The 21,764-nt window shown below is 42.2% G+C and overlaps 1 protein-coding gene across 2 annotated transcripts in view; it reads right to left on the bottom strand.

The window, feature by feature from the left end:
- Window positions 1-21,764, bottom strand: part of PTPRR (protein tyrosine phosphatase receptor type R) — a 110,717-nt gene that overhangs the window by 19,468 nt on the left and 69,485 nt on the right. For both annotated transcript variants that reach the window (XM_082241101.1, XM_082241102.1), the window contains exons 5-6: window positions 19,820-19,930; window positions 17,530-17,792 (exon numbers count right to left, since the gene is read on the bottom strand). In XM_082241101.1, coding sequence (XP_082097227.1) covers window positions 17,530-17,792; window positions 19,820-19,930 — 374 coding nt within the window. The remainder of the gene's footprint in view (window positions 1-17,529; window positions 17,793-19,819; window positions 19,931-21,764) is intronic.

Consider the following 21,764-nt stretch of genomic DNA (forward strand, 5'->3'; position numbering starts at 1 on the left):
AAGGGGTTATTTCCTGCGTGTAGTTTACTGTACATTTAAATTGCTTCTCTCGTCATACGTGGCTATTTCATTTGGCACCCTGCTCTCTCAATGTAGTTTAAATTTACTGCTTTCTTCCAATGCAAATTGGACTGCCATGCAAATTTTCCTTTCTTCCTTTTTTATTAATTTAAATTACACACTTATACAAAGAATTTACAATCTCATACTACAAAAAGTAAATTAAAGAAAAAACAATTAAGAAAAAAGAAAAGAAAATACAGAAAAAAGAAAGAAGAAAAAGCAAATTTGCGTACATAAAAAACACTTAATCTTCCTAATTAATACTTAATTAAACAAATAAAAAAGACTTCTGACAAAATGAGTCCTCCAATCATTCTCATTGTACTGTTTATACTGTCTTTTTTTGCACTTTACATTTAAATCTCTTCTCTCGTCATACGTGGCTATTTCATTTGGCACCCTGCTCTCTCAATGTAGTTTAAATTTACTGCTTTCTTCCAATGCAAACTGGACTGCCATGCAAATTTTCCTTTCTTCCAATCTGCTCAAGGAATTAAACAAGGCTGACCGATGTCCAAAAGTCTCTGCCTTCTCACTTTGGTATTCTAGACAAAGGGAGGAGCTGCTTCCTTCTGCCCTCCCAGACCTCCAGGACATTTGCCGAGATTCCCCGTTGCTGCTGGGGGCTGTTTGTTAGACAGTGTCAACAGTGCAGGTGGAAGGAAGCCATTCATTAGCTGGCAGGAGGACCGATTACAGAGGAAAGGTGCTTGGCTTTGCATGTTAAGACTGCATCACAACTATGCACATCCTGATCTGGAGATTGCACTGACAGGCAAAGAGAAAGGATTGCCGAAGAGGCAAGTGTGGTGTAATGGTTAGAATGTTGGACTAGGACCTGGGTGAGAGACTTTGGGAATAATATATAGTTTACAGCTTGGGAAAATCTAAGTTTGTTATTGGTATGAGCTTTCATGTGCATGCACACTTCTTCACATACCAATATCTGAAGAAGTATGCATGCACATGAAAGCTCATATCAATAACAAACTTAGTTGGTCTCCAAGGTGCTACTGGAAGGATTTTTTTTATTTTGTTTCGACTACAGCAGACCAACATGGCTACCTACCTTTAACTAGAGCTTGGGAAAAGTTATGGAATTTGGATTTAAAGTTCACGGCATGTTGTACGTTGAAAGAAAATTATATGAAAATGATGTGCCTATGGTATTTAACTCCTAGTAAATTAGCAAAAGTGTATAAAACATGCTCAAATGTATGCTGGAAATGTAAGGAAAAAGAAGGCACCTTTTATCATATGTGGTGGAATTGTAAGGCAGTAAAAGGACCTTGGGAAATGATATATAATGAGTTGAAAAAAATGTTTCAAATAACCTTTGTTGAAAAGCCTGAAGCCTTCCTTTTAGGAATTCTAGGTGCTGAAATCCCAAAGATGCAGAGAAGACTATTATGTACCATGACCACAGCTGCACGGATGCCACTGGCCCAGAGATGGAAAGAAGATAAAGTTCCTACCAGAGAAGAATGGCAGATGAAGTTAATGGACTATGCTGAAATGGCGAAAATGACAGGAAGAGTCAGAAATCAGGAAGACCAAAAGTTTAATAAGGAATGGGGGGGAAATTATAACTTATCTGAAAGACCATTGTAAACAGTTAAAATCGTTAGTAGGGTTGGAATATCACTTGTGGTTTAAGGTTGAATTCTGGACATAATGGAAGAGGTAAAGGACTTGGATTACCATAAAAGATGTGGGAAGAAAGGATTAATGATAGGACCCACAAAGGGGAAGATGGAAGACCAGGAGATTCCTTGGAATCTTGTTTTTATGATTTATATTTGATATATCTCTGTAAATTTTTAATTTGAAAAACCAAATAAATAATTTTTCAAAAAAGAAAGAAAGAAAGAAAGAATGTTGGACTAGGACCTGGGAGGCCAGGGTTCAAATCTCCACTTGGCTATGAAGCACATTGTGAAGGTAGAACACTGTGAGGAAGAGAATTATGTATGCTACCTTAATTTCTTTCGAGGAAAAGCAGGGTAGAAATGTAATAATAAATTTATTATTTTTATTATTAATAAATGCTGCTTGTGCAAGCAAGTTCCAGGTGCACGTCAGACTAAAAAGCATCTCAAGATCCTCAAGAATGAATCAAGCTTCCTGGATGTGGACCCTGCAAGTGTGTGTATATCCTGCGAATTCTGCCTTCTGTATCTTTGGGGATGAATCCTGAAGGAGGATAGGTTTTTCCACCGCGTTCCCAGGATCCTTGCAATATGCTATAGCCGCTTCCATGCTCATCAGCGGAAAGGTGCTAAATTGTTCTTGTTCTTTCAGTTCAAGTGCAGTACACTGCCCTGTGGGGTTTGCAACCCTATTTTTGGCTCTAGGGCTCTCTGGTTCTCTTTCCAAACGGACGTTTAGAGAGCCTGTTTTCTAATATCAACATCATACAACGAAGCAAAGTAAAATAGTACTTAGATATTTTGTCCTTTGCTTTCAACTGAAAATTTGTAAAATAAAAACCAAACACATTGGAATTAACACCGCAAAGGGGTTGGTGGGAGAGCTAGAGATCAGGCAAATTATCCCATTTGGGTGGGGTGGGGACACACAGAAAAAGCATGCATGCTGCACTTTAGTTTGATAGGAACAGCTCCATAGGGCTTCTTTGTGTGTGACGTTTGAATAGAAGAAAGCACACAGAGCATAATGTATAGAGTGTGGCATGAACATGCTTTAAAGACCGGGTAGCCAGTCTGTGAAGAGTGATCACAGAGAGCAGAACGTGAAAAGCACACTGTGCAAGCACTTGTGTGCCTAGGGTGGCATGTGCCAGCTGCTGCTGAGATAGGCCAGGTGGTTGTTTTTAATTAACCACCCCATTAATTCAGATGCCATGAATACACTAAAATGCCAGCTGGTTTAACCCTAGTAATGTCCATGCATACACTATTCTTGGAAGACAGCTGAACACATTTAGGACATCATACAGGCACCTTTAAACACCCCTGACATGTGTAGGACAACTGCGATAAATTCAGTGATATACATGCATATGTGAATCCACCTGGAAGGGAGACCATTTGAGAACCAGTTTGGGTTCCATGATGGAAGAAAGGTGGGAAATGGGTGGATAGAAGGCCTTGCTTATACTTAAAAATTTATCTTGAAACCGAGTGTTAATTGGGACAGGACGCAGGATTTAGTGCTGACTGCTTAAGCTACTTGTTGCATTTATGGGCAAAAGACTGTGTGAAAATCGACAATTATAGGGCTATTCTAAAATTAAATAAACCACTCTTTATGGGACTTTGTTGACCAGTTAGTTAAATGCGTGAGCAGGGGGACAGGATATTATTCAAGGTATGTGTCCCTGTTAGCCTATGCCAGGGGGCAATCCTTCATACAAACAGTGGCACATCTCCATGGACCCTGCTTCCTGGTAGCAAGCCATGGAATCAGGATAGCATCTAAACAAGCTGTGTGTCTGTTGTCCCCAAGTTTTCTGACACAACTTCTGTCTCCCTTGGTTCTCCTTTCTGCTTATTGTACGTTTGTGTCTACAGCATTCTAAAACCAATTCATTATAAAATCAGTTCAAATCAGATTAATGGTAACCATTGGGCTAGAGTTCTGTAAAGAATTACCAAAGGAGGGGGTCAGGCTGCGCCTTGGCCAAAGGCCTGGTGGAACAGCTCTGTCTTGCAGGCCCTGCGGAAGGATGTCAAGTCCCGCAGGGCCCTAGTCTCTTGTGACAAAGCGTTCCACCAGAACTGGGCCACAGCCGAAAAAGCCCTGGCTCTGGTTGAGGCCAGCCTAACCTCTCTGTGGCCCGGGAACTCCAAGGTGTTTTTGTTTGAAGACCGTAAGGTCCTCCGGGGGACATACCAGGAGAGGCGGTCCCATAGGTGCAAGGGTCCTAGGCCGTATAGGGCTTTAAAGGTTAAAAAGGTTAAGGGAAGTGGGACCACATTACTTAGGCACCTGTTTTACTTGGGCCACACAGATTGCCTTGGTTTAAAGCTGTGGCTCAATGGTCACCGACCAGGGACGTGGTAGTCGTGGGTTTCTTGCACTGGCAGAGGAGTCAACTGGATGATCTTTGTGGCTCCCTTTCAACCCTGTTGATTCTATGTCTCATGAACTGCCCAGCATCTTCAATGCCCAACTTCACACTCCAAGTCACTCATTCAGACTTTATCATCTCAAAAATAAATAAATTTTTAAAAATAAAAAAAATTAAGGAAATGATTTCGACAAGTACTTCTAGACTTAAGTTTTAAGCAATCAGTATCTGGTTGGGACAGGAATCGCTCAACATCCTGTGCAGGAAAACAGCTGACATGAGAGCAATTTCAGCTTTCCCTCTTTTAATCAGGCTTTCTAAAGTACTGCCAATTCACTCCTGTACTTCCCTCGATAAGGCTGTGCTGCTGAGCAACGGGAACTGACTGTTCAAAACTGAACGCTTAGACAGCCTCCCATCTTTTCCTGTCAATTAGTTCTACCATCAAACTGGAATGTTATCATGTAAACCATACTTTCAGATGAAACATTGGCAGTAAACCCTCCCCCCAAGATTCATGCCTCTCGCTCTGTGTGTGTGTGTGTGTGTGTGTGTGTGTGTGTGTGTACACACCCACACATCCACACCCCTATCAACTTCCCAACATTTTGTCCTGCTCTCCTGCTGGTCCATCACTCTCTAGCATAGGGACTGGGACTCTATAGCCCTCCAGATATTTATCCCATCAGCACCAACCAGTGTGGCCCAATAGTCAGGGATGCTGGGAGTTGGAGGGTTCCCCATCTATTGTGCACAAGAAACACAAATCAGTCTGTGTGCTTAGGAGAGGACTTGATTCTCGACGACTGGAGTCACCACATTAGCAGTGGCCCTGAGTGCATTCTTTTACTTCCCCTTTGTATTAAGTGACTGGTTGCTGTTCATTCCTACATGGAAAGGTAAAGCACCGGAACAGTGCTCTCAGATGCAGCAAGGACAAAAGTATCCTTTGCTGACAGTGATTTCACAAGGAATCATGTCTTTGTATGCAGAACAAATCTTCTGAGGTGCATAGTCAGGCTTGCCCTCCCCATACAGCCTGCCATCAAGGCTGGCGTTAGCCTGGTTGATGAAGAACCAGGGATGCTTCCGTATACCAAGTCAAATCCATGGTCTAGCTAGCTCACCAGTGTCCACACTCTGAGGCTCTCTAGGGTTTCAGACAAGGGACAGTCCCAGTCTTGCCCAGGGCTGTACCTGGGATTTTCTGCATTCAAAAGCTGATGAGACCATTATTTGCACGAGCTGTGGGGAGGGTTAGGGTGGGGCTTCAGAGGAACAATTTGGAGCTTAAAGTGAGCAAGGCAGACCAATTGGGAGCTTAAAGTGAGCAAGGCAGACCAATTCTTTAATTTGTACATGCATTTAACTGCATCCACACACCCTGGTTTTCTTAATGCTACATAGCCACAGATTGACACTATCCATCCTCCTTTTTTTATTAAAAAAATTAATTTTTATTAATCGACCAATCAAATCAAATCAAATCACATCACATAATTCTGAATTACAAGGCCAAATTTTATTTTTTTTGTTGGGGGTACCCATATTTCAAGTTCCGAAGGGGATTCCAATCATCTTCTTGCTGAGCATTAATATCCACAAATCTGTCCAAATAATGTTCATATTTCTATCCAGACCTCTCTTGCTGTTCCCATATCTCATCTTATTCATATATTTTTCTTTTTTCTTTATGATCTCTTCTATGATAGTCTCCTTAAGCAGATAAACACCAGTTATAATCCTGTGTGAATTTTTCCATTTGTCCAATCACCATATCAAGATGGTTCCATATATCATCACTTCCATAAATAAAAGCACTCTTTCCATCATTCATCTTCGCAAATCTGTCGCCTTCTTTTAGTCCTCTGAGGAGGCCGCCCGCAATATGAAAACAGATCCATTCCTCCTCCCAGACATAAGTCTTTTGACAGAACTTGCCAAAATGGCAACGCTGTTTTTTTTACTGCGTCATCCCAAAGCTCTTAAACTTTCCACGGTCTCCTTAAAACATGCTTTTGGTTAGAGTTTATCTCCACACAGTCTTAAATCATCAGCTTAGGTCATTTAAGCGGCATTTCTGACTTGTGGGGGGGATTCTTGGTTAATCACATAAAGAAAAGAAAGTCCCCCCCATCCAGTCCCGTTGCCGACATACCGAGCCTTGGTGTGTCTTCTCATGATATATTCTTGTTTATCTGACCCGTCTTCTTTATCAGAGATCTCTTCAATTAGCAGTCTTCTTACTCCCCATTCTTCCTTGAAGTATGTGCATTTGCTTCCACCTAATTGTTTCTTTTGAAGTTGCTGCAGCTAGAGGCGCGAATCAGAGACAGCGTCCAGGAGAGCGAAAGTCCGCACAAGGGCTTTCTGCCTAGTGCCCCCACCCCCTCAAATTCGGGGGTGGTATAGGGCACAGCAGGCAAGGGCAGTCCCCCCCACTCCCTTGGGGGGGGGCAAGGAGGCTGTTTACTCCCATCACAGCCTCTTAATTACCTCGTGTGGGTCGGAGAGATGTTATTGTCGGCCATCTTCCAATGCGCCCCTAGTGCCCCCCCCCCCGCGCGGAGAGAACTCTATCCATCCGCCTAAAATGTCGGGGGAACGGAAAATTCTAAACTCTTTGAAAGCGATTTTAGTGCTCTCGTGTCAGAAATAAGACTTATTGACTTCAACGGGGCTTACTCCTAGATAAGTTGCAGTCTAAGCTATTGATCCTTCCCTTCCTCTCACCCCCAGCCACTTATAAATACAAGGAACCTTTTAACAAGCCACTGAGACAAATCACTGACAAGCTACCAAAACTGTCTGCCAGATGTCAGCCAGTGATTAATCTGTCTTAAGTTCAGCCAAAGGGAATAAATGCAATGGGTGGTGCAGCAAAGACAAGCGCAATCAACAACTGACTGAAGGTTTCCTGTCACCTTGGGAATGATATTGATTGGCACTGCAGTTTCCTGTGTACAAGCTAAAACCAGTAGCAACGACTGTAACAAGAATCAGGCCATGATAAGAGCTGGGAGCCTGCAATATGCTTACGCTTCTCTTAGGAAAAAAAGCAAAACGAAACACTGGGCTAATTTACATAAAAGGCTTTGTATCAGTGTGGTGGCAACTGCAGATTTATTTCACTCTGGAGATGCTGATGCTGTAAGTAGAATTGTCATAAAAACCGAGTGTCTCTTGGGAGTTGTCTAATCCAAAATATAACCACCACAGTTTATGAGCTCTTTTGAACATTCTTTCTTAGGAAAGGTGGAAGATCTCCTTTGGTATAGGACACAGCGTACAACAAAAAAGGCAATGCTGTGTGTTCAGTGGAAAGAGCTTCCGGTTGTAAATATATGAAGTCTCGGTTGTGAATATTTACTGCAGGGGTGGGGCCCTCTAGACAACTCCCATCATCCCTCACCATTGGCCATGCTGGCTGCAGCTGATGGGAGTTGTAGCCCAAAAAAACACCTCCAGAGCCTTAAGTTCCCTGTTCCTGATTTACTGTCACAAACAGTTGTACTTCGGCCCTGAAGATACTAACCTGATGTTTGTTCTCCATTTCTCCTCAGACTGAAATAGCTGCATTGTGAATCAGACCTCGACGTCTGAACAACTTTTTTTGAAAAAATCCCTAAGGCGCGCGGTCACAATTTCAGCAAAAATCTGACGTTCAGCAATTCACTCAAAAATGGTGCCAAACTGTTGCAAACGATCTCCTGAAATGTTTTTAGGTGGAAACAGATGGGTTTTTATCATCGGAAACAGAATTAGACCTCGACGTCTGAACAACATTTTTGAAAAAATATCTAAGCCACAATTTTAGCAAAAATCTGACGTTCTGCAATTCACACAAAAAAGTTGGCAAACTGTTGCAAACGATCCTCTGAAATGTTTTTCGGTGGAAGCAGATGGGTTTTTATCATTGGAAACAGAATTAGACCTCGAAAACTGAACAACTTTTTTCAAAAAATCCCTAAGCCGCGCGGTCACAATTTCAGCAAAAATCTGACGTTCTGCAATTCACTAAAAAATGTTGGCAAACTGTTGCAAACGATCCTCTGAAATCTTTTCGGTGGAAACAGATGGGTTTTTATCATCGGAAACAGAATTAGACCTCGACGTCTGAACAACTTTTTTTGAAAAAATCCGTAAGCCGCGCGATCACAATTTCAGCAAAAATCTGACGTTCTGCAATTCACTCAAAAATGGTGTCAAATTGTTGCAAACTATCCCCAGAAAGGTTTTTGGGTGGAAACAGATGGGTTTTAATCATCGGAAACAGAATTAGACCTCGACGTCTGAACAACTTCTTTTGTAAAAACCCTGAAGCAGCGCGGTCACAATTTCAGCAAAAATCTGACGTTCTGCAATTCACTCAACAATGTTGGCAAACTGTTGCAAACGATCCTCTGAAATCTTTTCGGTGGAAACAGATGGGTTTTTATCATCGGAAACAGAATTATACCTCGACGTCTGAACAAGTTTTTTTGAAAAAATCCCTAAGCCGCGCGGTCACAATTTCAGCAAAAATCTGACGTTCTACAATTCACTCAAAAATGGTGTCAAATTCTTGCAAACTATCCCCAGAAAGGTTTTTGGGTGGAAACAGATGGGTTTTAATCATCGAAAACAGAATTAGACCTCGAAATATGAACAACTTTTTTGAAAAAATACCTAAGCCGCGCGGTCACAATTTCAGCAAAAAATCTGACGTTCTGCAATTCACTCAAAAATTTTGGCAAACTGTTGCAAACGATCCTCTGAAATCTTTTCGGTGGAAACAGATGGGTTTTTATCATTGGAAACAGAATTAGCTCTCGACATCTGAACAACTTTTTTTGAAAAAATCCCTAAGCCGCGCGGTCACAATTTCAGCAAAAATCTGACGTTCTGCAATTCACTCAAAAATGGTGTCAAATTGTTGCAAACTATCCTCTGAAATGTTTTTCGGTGGAAACAGATGGGTTTTTATCATTGGAAACAGAATTAGCTCTCGACATCTGAACAACTTTTTTTGAAAAAATCCCTAAGCCGCGCGGTCACAATTTCAGCAAAAATCTGACGTTCTGCAATTCACTCAAAAATGGTGTCAAATTGTTGCAAACTATCCCCAGAAAGGTTTTTGGGCGGAAACAGATGGGTTTTAATCATCGGAAACAGAATTAGACCTCGACGTCTGAACAACTTCTTTGGAAAAAATCCTGAAGCCGCGCGGTCACAATTTCAGCAAAAATCTGACGTTCTGCAATTCACTCAAAAATGTTGGCAAACTGATGCAAACTCTCCCCTGAAATGTTTTTCGGTGGAAACAGATGGGTTTTTATCATCGAAAACAGAATTAGACCTCGACGTCTGAGCAACTTTTTTTGAAAAAATCCCTAAGCCGCGCGATCACAATTTCAGCAAAAATCTGACGTTCTGCAATTCACTCAAAAATCTTGGCAAACTGTTGCAAACGATCCCCTGAAATCTTTTTCGGTGGAAACAGATGGGTTTTTATCATCGGAAACAGAATTAGCCCTCGTCGTCTGAGCAACTTTTTTTGAAAAAATCCCTAAGCCGCGCAGTCACAATTTCAGCAAAAATCTGACGTTCTGCAATGCATGCAAAAATGGTGCCAAACTGTTGCAAACGATCTCCTGAAATGTTTTTTGGTGGAAACAGATGGGTTTCTATCATCGGAAACAGAATTAGCCCTCGAGGTCTGAACAACCTTTTTTGAAAAAATCCCTAAGGCGCGCAGTCACAATTTCAGCAAAAATCTGACGTTCTGCAATTCACTCAAAAATGGTGCCAAACTGTTGCAAACGATCCCCTGAAATGTTTTTCGGTGGAAACAGATGGGTTTTTATCATCGAAAGCAGAATTAGACCTCGACGTCTGAACAACTTTTTATGAAAAAATCCCTAAGGCGCGCGGTCACAATTTCAGCAAAAATCTGACGTTCTGCAATTCACTCAAAAATTGTAGAGTGTCTCTTGGGAGTTGTCTAATCCAAAATATAACCACCACAGTTTATGAGCTCTTTTGAACATTCTTTCTTAGGAAAGGTGGAAGATCTCCTTTGGTATAGGACACAGCGTACAACAAAAAAGGCAATGCTGTGTGTTCAGTGGAAAGAGCTTCCGGTTGTAAATATATGAAGTCTCGGTTGTGAATATTTACTGCAGGGGTGGGGCCCTCTAGACAACTCCCATCATCCCTCACCATTGGCCATGCTGGCTGCAGCTGATGGGAGTTGTAGCCCAAAAAAACACCTCCAGAGCCTTAAGTTCCCTGTTCCTGATTTACTGTCACAAACAGTTGTACTTCGGCCCTGAAGATACTAACCTGATGTTTGTTCTCCATTTCTCCTCAGACTGAAATAGCTGCATTGTGAATCAGTAAGAGAAAATGCCTACTTAAAATTTTAGCTTCTTTTAAATTCACTTCCCTAAATTACGGTATTTCTAATTACTTTGTCTTAAGGTCTTTCGTGTGGTGAATATATGTGTGAGGGGCTTGTGGAGTTGTGGTAGTTAGCATGACCCCTGCTGGTGTCATGCATGTCAGCTACATGCACCCACTGACCTCACATCTGGCTTTTCCATGAGAGGAGGAATCCTAGACTAGTCAGGAGACTCCCCTTGCATGGAGCAGCCCTAGGCATGGACATCTCTTTGCACATGGGGCATTTCATAAGGCCACCAAATGCACAAACTGTAGAGAGTGGGGCCAGTACACGTATTGCCTATTCATGCTTTCAATACTCAAGAAGAATGATCTAAAACTGGGGTTTCCCAAGCTTGGGTCTCCAGCTGTTTTTGGACTACAATTCCCATCCTCCCTGACCACTGCTTCTGCTAGCTAGGGATGATGGGAGTTGTAGTCCAACAACAGCTGGAGACCCAAGATTGGGAAACCCTGATCTACTCCATGGGACCAGGGCACCTTAAGGACTGCCTGAACCCTTAAATCCCAGTTCAGTCACTATCATCTGCAAAAGCATCATGGTTTGCCCCACATCTTGGTGGGGCTCATTTGACATCAACATGAAACGAAGCCTTCTGCGTTACTGACCCACTCCTGTGGAATCCTCTTCCAACAGAGGTTCAGCAAATGCATTCTACAGTAACTCTGGAATGTTTGCTGGAAATGTTTCTTCGCTGCCTGACGTATGCGGACGATAAACCCCCACCCCAATAACCGTTAGCTGGTGATACAGTTTAATTTTTGTTTTTTTTAATGGTATTATAATTGCCGGCACAGGTGCAGAATGGCTATGTCAGGTGAAGGGAGGGCCACAATAATGTCATAGGAGACTGGCACTGGGTTGAATTAAGCCACAACTTTATTGATTACAGGAAAGAATAGGCTTGGCTAAGGCATTGGGCATTGATAGGAACCTGGTGGGGTCACTTTTGTGCTGCTTTTTATGGTATAGTGGTACCTCGGGTTAAGTACTTAATTCGTTCCAGAGATCCGTTCTTAACCTGAAACTGTTCTTAACCTGAAGCACCACTTTAGCTAATGGGGCCTCCCGCTGCCACCGCACCAACGGAGCACGATTTCTGTTCTCATCCTGAAGCAAAGTTCTTAACCCGAGGTACTATTTCTGGGTTAGTGGAGTCTGTAATCTGAAGCATCTGTAACCCGAGGTACCACTGTATTATAATTGTTGCATGCCATGTTGAAATTTTCAAATGAAACTGTGATATACAAACATTTTTATAAATAACTAAACCACAGCACTCTCCCCTCCATTGTGTCCAATCTTTGAAATACTCTTCTGAAAAAACTTTTTTTTTTTGGGGGGGGGGGTTATCCCAAGCTTCTGGTTTAAACAATTGTTACTGACATTTCCCTGAAAGCAAATGCCTAAGGGTTATATTAAGCACAAAGAAAAGCATATTCATCTCAACACAATGGAGTAAATTTATCCTCCAAATCTATGCAAAGCTGTGTATTTCGGCCAGGAAATTCCAGATCCCTTCCTGTAAATATATATTAGGTTCTCATGCTTGTGAAACCATCCACAAACACTGGCTCCGTTTCATTATTCAAATTGCACAGAGCTACACAATGCCCGAAAGTCCGTTAACAGAATGCTGAACCATAAAGGCAGGAAAAGTTTAATAATAATTAGGTTATAAATAGCACAAGCAGTGATACTTAAGCCAGCAATTCTGCTCAATTAATTCAATATTGGAAAGGAAGGAATTTATCAGTACCTAAAAGGTATGAGAGCGGAAGAAACACTTGAGGCCCTGCTTTTTTCCCACAGAAGTATTTGAAAAAGCAGATAGCTTGTCACAGGTGAATGGTGGCCTTTTCCAGCCTAGTCTATACCTGATGAACCGAATGCGCTTAGAGGCTGCACATGCCTGCACATTAATAGGGCTCCCCACCAGGGCTGGATTTAGGCTGGATGAGGCCCTAAGCTACTGAAGATAATGGGGGCCTTTATATGTCCAGCTGTCCTTTGTCAACAACAAATTGTCGCTGTTTTTTGTGTTGAATATATGCTATATGGTAATTTATGGACCTAATGGGTATCTAAAGCCACAACACAACACAAAACACTGTTGCTGTATGTAGGTTTTATTTTATTTGTTTTTTATCTTATATTTTGGAAATGTACATCCAGTCCCCCCCCCCTTTATTTTTTGGAGCCCCCCCCAAAAGAGTGGGGCCCTAAGCTATAGCTTGTTTAGCTTATACGTAAATCCAGCACTGCTCCCCACATTGTAACATATAAAGGTAAAGGTAAAGGGACCCCTGACCGTTAGGTCCAGTACAGATTTCCCCAAATTGCAAGGCAATCCTAATAATGGGTTGCAGTCAACTAAGTTCTACTGAGAGTAGATCAATTGAAATTAACAGACCTAAGTTAGTCATGTCCATTAATTCCAATGGGTCCACTAACCTTGGATACAATCCCACGTCTATTCAAAGTCCTATTGAGCAATGAAGCTTACTCCCAGGTAAGTGGGGTTAGGATTGCAGCCTCAGTCATTAACATCTGTGTTTGAAAAATAAAAACACGTGAAACGCGAGAGGATTAAACCCATAAATGACACCAGTCTGTGGTATTTAGATAATCTAATTAGAATTACAAGGAAGAGTGGGGCATGTTTCCCTCCTGGGGTCAGTAAGCCTAGGCAGGCATTGGGGATGGGGATGACTTGAGGCCTGCAGCATCTCTAGGCACTTTCTCCAGTGGGAACTTGATCCTTGATCCTGAAAAGGTTGACCACCTCTTTAACTGCTGTAGCGCATGCTCTCTCTCTCTCTCTCTCTCTCTCTCTCTCTCTCTCTTTCTCTCTCTCCCTACCTACCACAAGATATACGAACAAGGGTAAGCTAGCCGAGGGACACGGGTGGCACTGTGGGTTAAACCACAGAGCCTAGGATTTGCCGATCAGAAGGTCGGCGGTTCGAATCCCCGCGACGGGGTGAGCTCCCGTTGCATGGTCCCAGCTCCTGCCAACCTAGCAGTTCGAAAACATGTCAAAGTGCAAGTAGATAAATAGGTACCGCTCTGGCGGGAAGGTAAATGGCGTTTCCATGCGCTGCTCTAGTTCGCCAGAAGTGGCTTAGTCATGCTGGCCACATGATCCGGAAGCTGTACGCCGGCTCCCTCGGCCAATAAACAAGATGAGTGCCACAACCCCAGAGTTGGCCACGACTGGACTTAATGGTCAGGAGTCCCTTTACCTTTACCTTTACTAAGCTAGCCGAGGCCCAGGGGAACAGGTGAAGCAAAGGCAAGTCTAAGAAGGGGAAATGACCCCAGTCAATGCTGTATCTTGCTTTGTGCCAGTGTAATGGGCTGCTTCCTGATCTGTAGCCAATGGAGTCCACAGAGATCAGTTGGTACCACTTAGGAATGGTTGCTGAGGACATGCATCCTATTATCCGCTCTCTTTTTCACTGTGTAGAGATCAATATTGCCAATGCCAGATTTCCTCTGTGAACACTAGAGAATTAAATTATCACTACCCCCAATCAGCCCTGAGTGCTCACTGGAAGGACAGATCCTGAAGCTGAGAAGCTGAGACTCCAATACTTTGGCCACCTCATGAGAAGAGAAGACTCCCTGGAAAAGACCCTGATGTTGGGAAAGATGGAGGGCACAAGGAGAAGGGGACGACAGAGGATGAGATGGTTGGACAGTGTTCTCGAAGCTACCAGCATGAGTTTGACCAAACTGCGAAAGGCAGTGGAAGACAGGAGTGCCTGGCGTACTCTGGTCCATGGAGTCACAAAGAGTCGGACACGACTAAATGACTAAACAACAACAACAACACCCCCAAACACATACACATACAAGGGGGAAAGAGACCTTCCCCCAGATTGCTACTACCCAGTAACTTCTCTTACGATAGTAATATTAGGCCACACTATAGTGAAAGAGAAATACAAATGGACTACTGAGCTGGTTAAAGCAGAAGGATTGCCACCAGGGGGCACATTCTAATTTCTCGAATGAACTCTTACAAGAATTTGTAACAGATGGAACAGAAGATCCACTGACAATATTATCTTCTTCCGCTAGATGTCACTATCCACCAAGCAACAGCATCATGCCTACACCAGGGAGAACTCTATGGCAAGTTCTCAGCCCACACCATATGCACGTAAATAATACTCCAGAGTGAATTTAGTGAACTCACAAAATATTGCTGATAATCTGGAAGCTTCTAGAAGAACTAATGCCTGGTAGTATAATGAAAGATGTGGCACAATCCTGATTAATGATGCTTTCGCCACTGTACACCATGCTTCACGGTGGCATTTTGCACAGCATTGAAGCTGCTCAAAAATAGTTAGGATAATGTGTTGGAACTGTGATTGTCAATCAGATTATATCCACTTGACATTTCCTACTTTCGATTTTTCAGACATCAGTATTTGTCTGGTTGTCTCACACACTGTCTGAGAATGTGAATTTCAGGGCAAGATGTTCCTGGTTCAAACTTTACGTTGGTGACGAATGACAATCCCCATCACACTGACCAGGGAGTCAAACCGATTGATCTCAATGGGGCTTATTTTTCAGTAGACATGTGTAGGACTGCATTGTGAGGAGCCCTAGGCAGGTCGCCATCACCTCAGCCTGCATCTGCAATGTGTGGGATGCTAAACTGTCCTACCTTGAAGAGGTACTATAAGGATAGCTTACAATAATCTAAACCCCTGCACCTCATCCATGAGAATTTCACCCCCCCCCCAATCTCTCCTTCCCAATGCTATTTATTTTCTTATTCACCAATGGAAAATGGTTGAGAGAGATGTTGGGAGCATACATAGTACACATTTTTTGGAGGCAGACATGTCCTTTTTCCTTCACCGCACAGACAATGTCACGTATGAGAAAACTATTTCACACAGACACCTGATTCGCTTAGTTCTCTCTGCTGCTCCCCACCCAATTTAGGTATGAATTGTTCAACAATGCAGTAGAGATCTGTCTGCTCATATCATATATCCCATATTAGCTAGAATTTTGTACACCTGTTTCAGAGTTTGTCAGAGTGCTATTTCATATTGAAGTGTGTTGAGGGGAGCAAAATGTTTTGTAAGGATCAAAAGCCCACCCTAAGCTATATTTTAAGACCGATCTGGGGTGGAGAGGCAGGAAGCAGGGCACTTTGAAGATCACTTTATGTTGTTACTTTTTATGAACATGATAATAATAGCAATGTTTTCAACAAATGTCAAAGGGGCCACCTTTATAAGCAAAAGGATTTATGCCTCTAGCATGTATACCTAGGGCATGGGCCTGCTAATAATCCCTCTCCAGCTTGTAAAAATAATGACTTGGCCAGAACTGTAGTTGCTCCAGAGGAAGAAAACCACATGACGTCTGAAAGGGGTGTGGGGAGCGATCATACTCTGTTCTCTTTAAATAAAATTTGTGTCTATCTGCAGCTCAGTAATCCAGAGAGACTGTGATAGACTACTACATTTATGTGCAGATTTCAAGATCCCAAAAGAACCTTTGGGATCACTAAATACATAATGTTTCTAATCCAACCAAGCAGATCTCCATTTACTAGCTTTTTGGCAGGGAAAGGAGAGGCAGTGGTGATGGGGTAACAAAGCCAGCTTCCCATCTTTCTCCTGATTGATTGGGTCTCTCTCCAAAACAGCTGATTGGTGGAAGCTGGCCACAGAGCCTAGGACTTGCCAATCAGAAGGTCAGCGGTTCGAATCCCCATGACAGGGTGAGCTCCCGTTGCTCGGTCCCTGCTCCTGCCAACATAGCAGTTCGAAAGCACGTCAAAGTGTAAGTAGATAAATAGGTACCACTCCGGCGGGAAGGTAAACGGCGTTTCCGTGCGCTGCTCTGGTTCGCCAGAAGCGGCTTAGTCATGCTGGCTACATGACCAGCTGTACGCCGGCTCCCTTGGCCAATAAAGTGAGATGAGCGCCACAACCCCAGAGTCGGCCACGACTGGACCTAATGGTCAGGGGTCCCTTTACCTTTATCTTACACATATATCACTTGCTTACGGTTCCCCATCCAGGTACAGATATCCATGCAACTTGGGCATATCTGTAGAATTTCCATTTCCCTCTTGAGAACCAATGGCCTTTCTTCATTGTTGACTATTTTATTGCACAGAGAAACCAGCAGGACTCCTTTATTTAAACAAAAGGGAAGCCCTTTTAAGTATTCAGAACACATCCTGTACACTGTTGCAATTTTTGACATACCTTTGATGAAAATGCATCTATTGGTGAGATGTTGTTGTTTAAAAGGAATCTGTTCTTCCTAAACAGCAATGCTCTTAAATAACAATATTTTTGAGCACCCGCCCACCCTCCCGCCTCGCTTCTGTTGCCTGCATGCTCTTTGCATCTTTCTTTTGTCTGCTAGCTGGGCTTAGGCACTTTAGCCAACAAGAGTCACTGCGCAGCATATTGATGATTTATGAAAAGTGCTTGCACTAGAAGGTATGTTTCTAATTGATGGCTTTCCAGCAGATGTGCTGCAACCGAGGCCAGGACATAAACACAGGAAAGCAAAATGATGAAATTAACCACTCAATCCAAAAAGATCACATTGCGGATTCAAGGCATGTTTGTTTTCCTCTTCGGAAATATTTGGAAGCTTCCAACCTTTACTGATTCCAAACATTATTTCAATACTTGGCAGTTTAAGTGCAAATTATAATCTCTGAAGTACTCAGAAAATAACATCCTTTATAGCAGGGGTGGGCAACCTGTGGCCTTCTGTATCTTGCTGGAGCAAAACTCCCAGAGCATTTGGGTAGATGGGCAGTGTACAAATGGAATGAGTGAATAAGCTCTCATCATCTCTGCTCCTGCTTGGCTGGGACTGATGGCAGGAGGAGCACAACAACATCTGCAAGGCCACATCACTTGTCTCACCTGCTTATAACCGCAAAGGGGAACAATGGCAAACTGCATCTGGAGAGGTGTAAGCCTACCTTTCTTGAAGCCCCACTGACTTGATCTTGAAAGGCGATGGGCTGGTTGAAAGGGTGGGCTTGATCTCAGGAGCGCATTGCCCTTGTGGATCTACTATGACATTCACAGCTTTAGGAGCCGGTTCGGGCTGGACCATTCTGTTTGCTGCCTTGTACTCAGATGGAGTTCTCTGCAGTGGGATGGATGAAAGGTGTATTTCCTGTTTCTTGTTCTTATCTTGTCTCACCGAAAATTGTATTTTCTCTTTCAGTCGGTACAGGACCTATTGAAAACAGAGAGAAGAGCTGATTTTATCTTAAATTCGGTGTGTGTGTGTGGGGGGGGCAGAGAGACAAACTGGATTAAACGAGGCATCAGTCAACGGCAAAGTATGTCAGTGGCAATGTTTTAAAATGCGCATTTTGTGCTACAGATTCTTTTCAAAAGAGGCCACACCCACATTTAAAGCACATGGCTCCCCCAAAGTATCATGGGAACCATAGTTTGTTTAAAGTGCTAATAACTGTAGCTCTGGGAAGGGTAAACTGCATTTCCCAGGATCCTTTGGGATGAAGCCACGTGTTTAAAATGTGCATGCAATGTGCTTTAAATGTATGGTAGGAATGAGACCAGAATACTCAGCACTTCCTGTAAATAAACCTCGGTTTGTATTGTCTGCAGCTGAGGGTTCTTTAGGAATCATTTTCATGCCAATATTTATCATTTCAGTTGCTTTTTGAAAAAGATAAATGAGATACAGTGGGGAAGTAACTGAGCCAAAATTATTGCAAAGAAAAGAAATGTTGGGACAGAATGTATAAAAAGTATAAAAGATTGATCCTTTCCTTCAAACAGCAATCTTGCATAGTGCCCCATACCTCTCAACGGTGCAATATTATTCTTGTTTATTCAGTAGTAAGCCCCATTCAGTTCAATGGACCTTACTCCCACACCAGGACCTACAGAATCTATAGATTTATTACAATCTAGGTTCCCATTTAACTCTTAAATACTCCTAGCATACACTTCAAAAAACGTAACCACTCCAATCCATCTGAGGGACATATATACAAAGGATTTTGCACGAATACCCCGCAGTTCTGGAGTCAGCAGATTTCAGCCATGTGGAATCTACATCGCTTTTTTTAGTAGTAGAACCTCAAGATCCATCAGCCAGAACTGGATGCAAAAAATAGACATTTTCAATTAAAGAATTAGTAGCCCAGGATTTTGTTTGGAGTACCAGAACTGCATTATCCTTGCACAGAAAAATCTACTTCTGCTCCCCGCCCCAACTTCCTTTATTTCATGAGCATAAATGAAAAGGTGGGGGCATCTTTGGTGTTTAGCAGTTGGGAATAATAAACATTTGACGATATACTTCATTACTATTATTTATTATATATTTATTGTATTTGCTAATTCGCTTTAATTGCCCCAAACAACCTGCAACCAACCATAACAAAGCTCTGATGCTACTTTGAACCAGTAGATTCAATAATAATAATAATAATAATAATAATAATAATAATAATAATAATAATAATAATAATAATTTTTTTTTTAAAAATCTTATACCCCGCCCATCTGGTCGGGCCTCCCCAGCCACTCTGGGCAGCTTCCAACAGAATATTAAAAACACAATAAAACATCAAACATCAAAAACTTCCCTTCAAAGGGCTCCTAATCTACCCTCTGCCCTCCCCCCCCCAGCTGAATGAAGAATGGTCTAGTCAAAGAGTGCTGCATAGGGTGGTGTTCAGCACGTCCTAGTCAGAGTAGAGCCTTTGAATCTAATTAACAACTAACTTCAATAGCTCTACCCTGAGTGGGAAAATATCACCCATGGTTTCTCTCCACCAGTCGAGCTGCATAGACTTCATCTGTGAAGCTCCCTCCAAAAAGCAGTCAGTACACACAAATCAGCTGTTTAGTAGAAGGACCGATGGGCTGGATGTCATCTATTCTACTCTTTCTCCCCATAGAGAAGAATGCTTACTGATTTTTGAGGAGGGCTCCTCATGCTCAGCAACGCCGGCTGTAAGTAAGCACCCATGCTTTGAGCTGGGCTCTACCCCTTACAAAATAAATGTGAGGCGTAAGCCGTTTTTGAGTCAGCTGCAGAAAAGCTTTAGTCGTTCCAGATGCAAACACCCAGCTTACATCAAGTCTGGCTGTGCATAATTTTTTATTGCTTTTTGTTAGTGGTTAAAGGCTGGACTGCATTATGTAAATACTTCTGGCACAAATCTGCCGGTTGGGCTTTTGAGACAAGCATGAGCTAAAGAAAATGTAAAGAAACAGACTTACCATCAGACATGTCACAATGATAACAAAGATGCTCAGAAATATGATGACAGCATAAAATCCTTCTTTGCTCCAGAGTTTACCCGATTCGTGCTTGCCTTGCAAGACGTTTTTCTTTGATTTTATAAAAACACAAAAGCAAAACAAAATGTAATTACACTGTTCTGGTTGCACACTTGAGAGCCCTTGTCAGGTAGATATGAAGGGTTTTTTTTAAAAAAAAATATTTGCTGTGTTTTTCTATAATATAAAATGCTTGGATGAATCAGTTCCAATCACACTTCTAACAAATACGATACAAAAACCACCCTAGTCTGTCTACAAAGGAGACTTTATACCTTCCTTAGTGAGCACTGGAAAAGTCTTTCTACCCATGAATCGAACTGTGTCAAGTTATATAGCCAAGTCTAATTCCTTCTTGGAAATCACCAGGTTCAGCAGGTGAGAAGGTAACTGGAATTGCTTAAACTTTCGGTCGACTTGTTTTGTATCTCCGCCCACAACTCCTTCACTAGCTATATATGGCAACCTTAATCTGTGAACCATATAGAGAACTGAAAGCAGGTGCAAATGAAATCTTAGGAGGCAACTGATAAGCAAAGAAAGATAAGTTATAAAAATCCTGACTTAGTCTGCATCTAACCCAACTTTTGTATTATGCTGCTTCCCAAGGCACTCAGTTTTCAGTACTCAAGGCTCTTCTCTGTTGATATATCCTCAAATGGAGTGGAACTAAATTTTTGCTCAAGCTAAATTGCATTTTTCAATTGCAGTGTATGCATGCGTATTTGGGTAGTCAAAACGATGTACACTTTGTTTCAAATAAGCTAAAATTTTAATCACAAGCCTTGAAAATCTCATGTCAAAACAAAACAGCTAAGCTTTAAGGTGCCACAAAGTTCTGTGTTAACGTTTTGATTACCTTCTGGCTGAGCCTTTGGTCTTTCCCCCATAATATGTACATCAGAAGCCCCATTCATGCATTTGGTACCTGTGGTTACCAAACACACCAAGAACATGTGTGGGGCTGTTACCACTCCTTAATGCTGCTGTGTGCATCAACCACGCGCCATGACATGCAATTAACATCAGTCTGAAGGAGGCTGGTTAATGCCAGCTATGTGTCAGCTGGGGGAAGTGGCCAATGAGCAGTTTCAAGTAGCAGGGCTCACATCTCACATTCTCACTGATCTTCTCATAGGTGGGGATGGAAAAGAAATTTGATTCAGATTGCATTTAAATGCAAACTTGCCTCATTCTCATTTGCTGAAACAATACGTAGCCAGCCTTCACAATTTCCTGAATTTTGCAATGCAGTTTGCAAGTCAAGTAACGTACAGAACAAAATGCATATGATAGGGTAATGTATGCATATGTTAATGAAAATAACCCACAAAAATGCATTACAGTGGTACCCTGGTTCCTGAATGGCTTAGTTGATGAACAAATCAGCTACCAAACGCAGCAAACCCGAAGCAAGGGTTGGTTTGTGAACTTTCGTTTCTGATGTCAACATTGTTCCCGGGGCCAATCAGCCAATCAGAAGCCGTGCCTTGGTTTTCAAATGTTTGGGAAGTCAAATGGACTTTCAGAACGGATTGAGTTTGAGAACCAAGGTGCCACTGCATATTACAAAACTGCTTTGCAAAAATGTGCATGTTGGGAGAAATTTGCAGTGACAAATTTTCATGAGGACTTTTTAAAAAATTGTGAACTGATGTGAAAATGTTAAAAACCAAACTTCAGACTGAAAAAGTTAGAAGCTGAGAACTGAAATTGACATATCTGTCATCACTGCCTAATGGATAGGAAACATCTGACTAAGGCTAGAATCTAGGCATGACATTTATCTGCTATGCACTATATCACTACCTTTTGAAATGGTAGTGCTTAATAAGAGCACACTTGAGATGCATGTTGAATAATGAGATGCGGCATGATGTACTCA

This window comes from Podarcis vaucheri (genome assembly GCF_965113315.1).
Source record: "Podarcis vaucheri genome assembly, chromosome: 10".
Lineage (NCBI taxonomy): Eukaryota > Metazoa > Chordata > Lepidosauria > Squamata > Lacertidae > Podarcis > Podarcis vaucheri.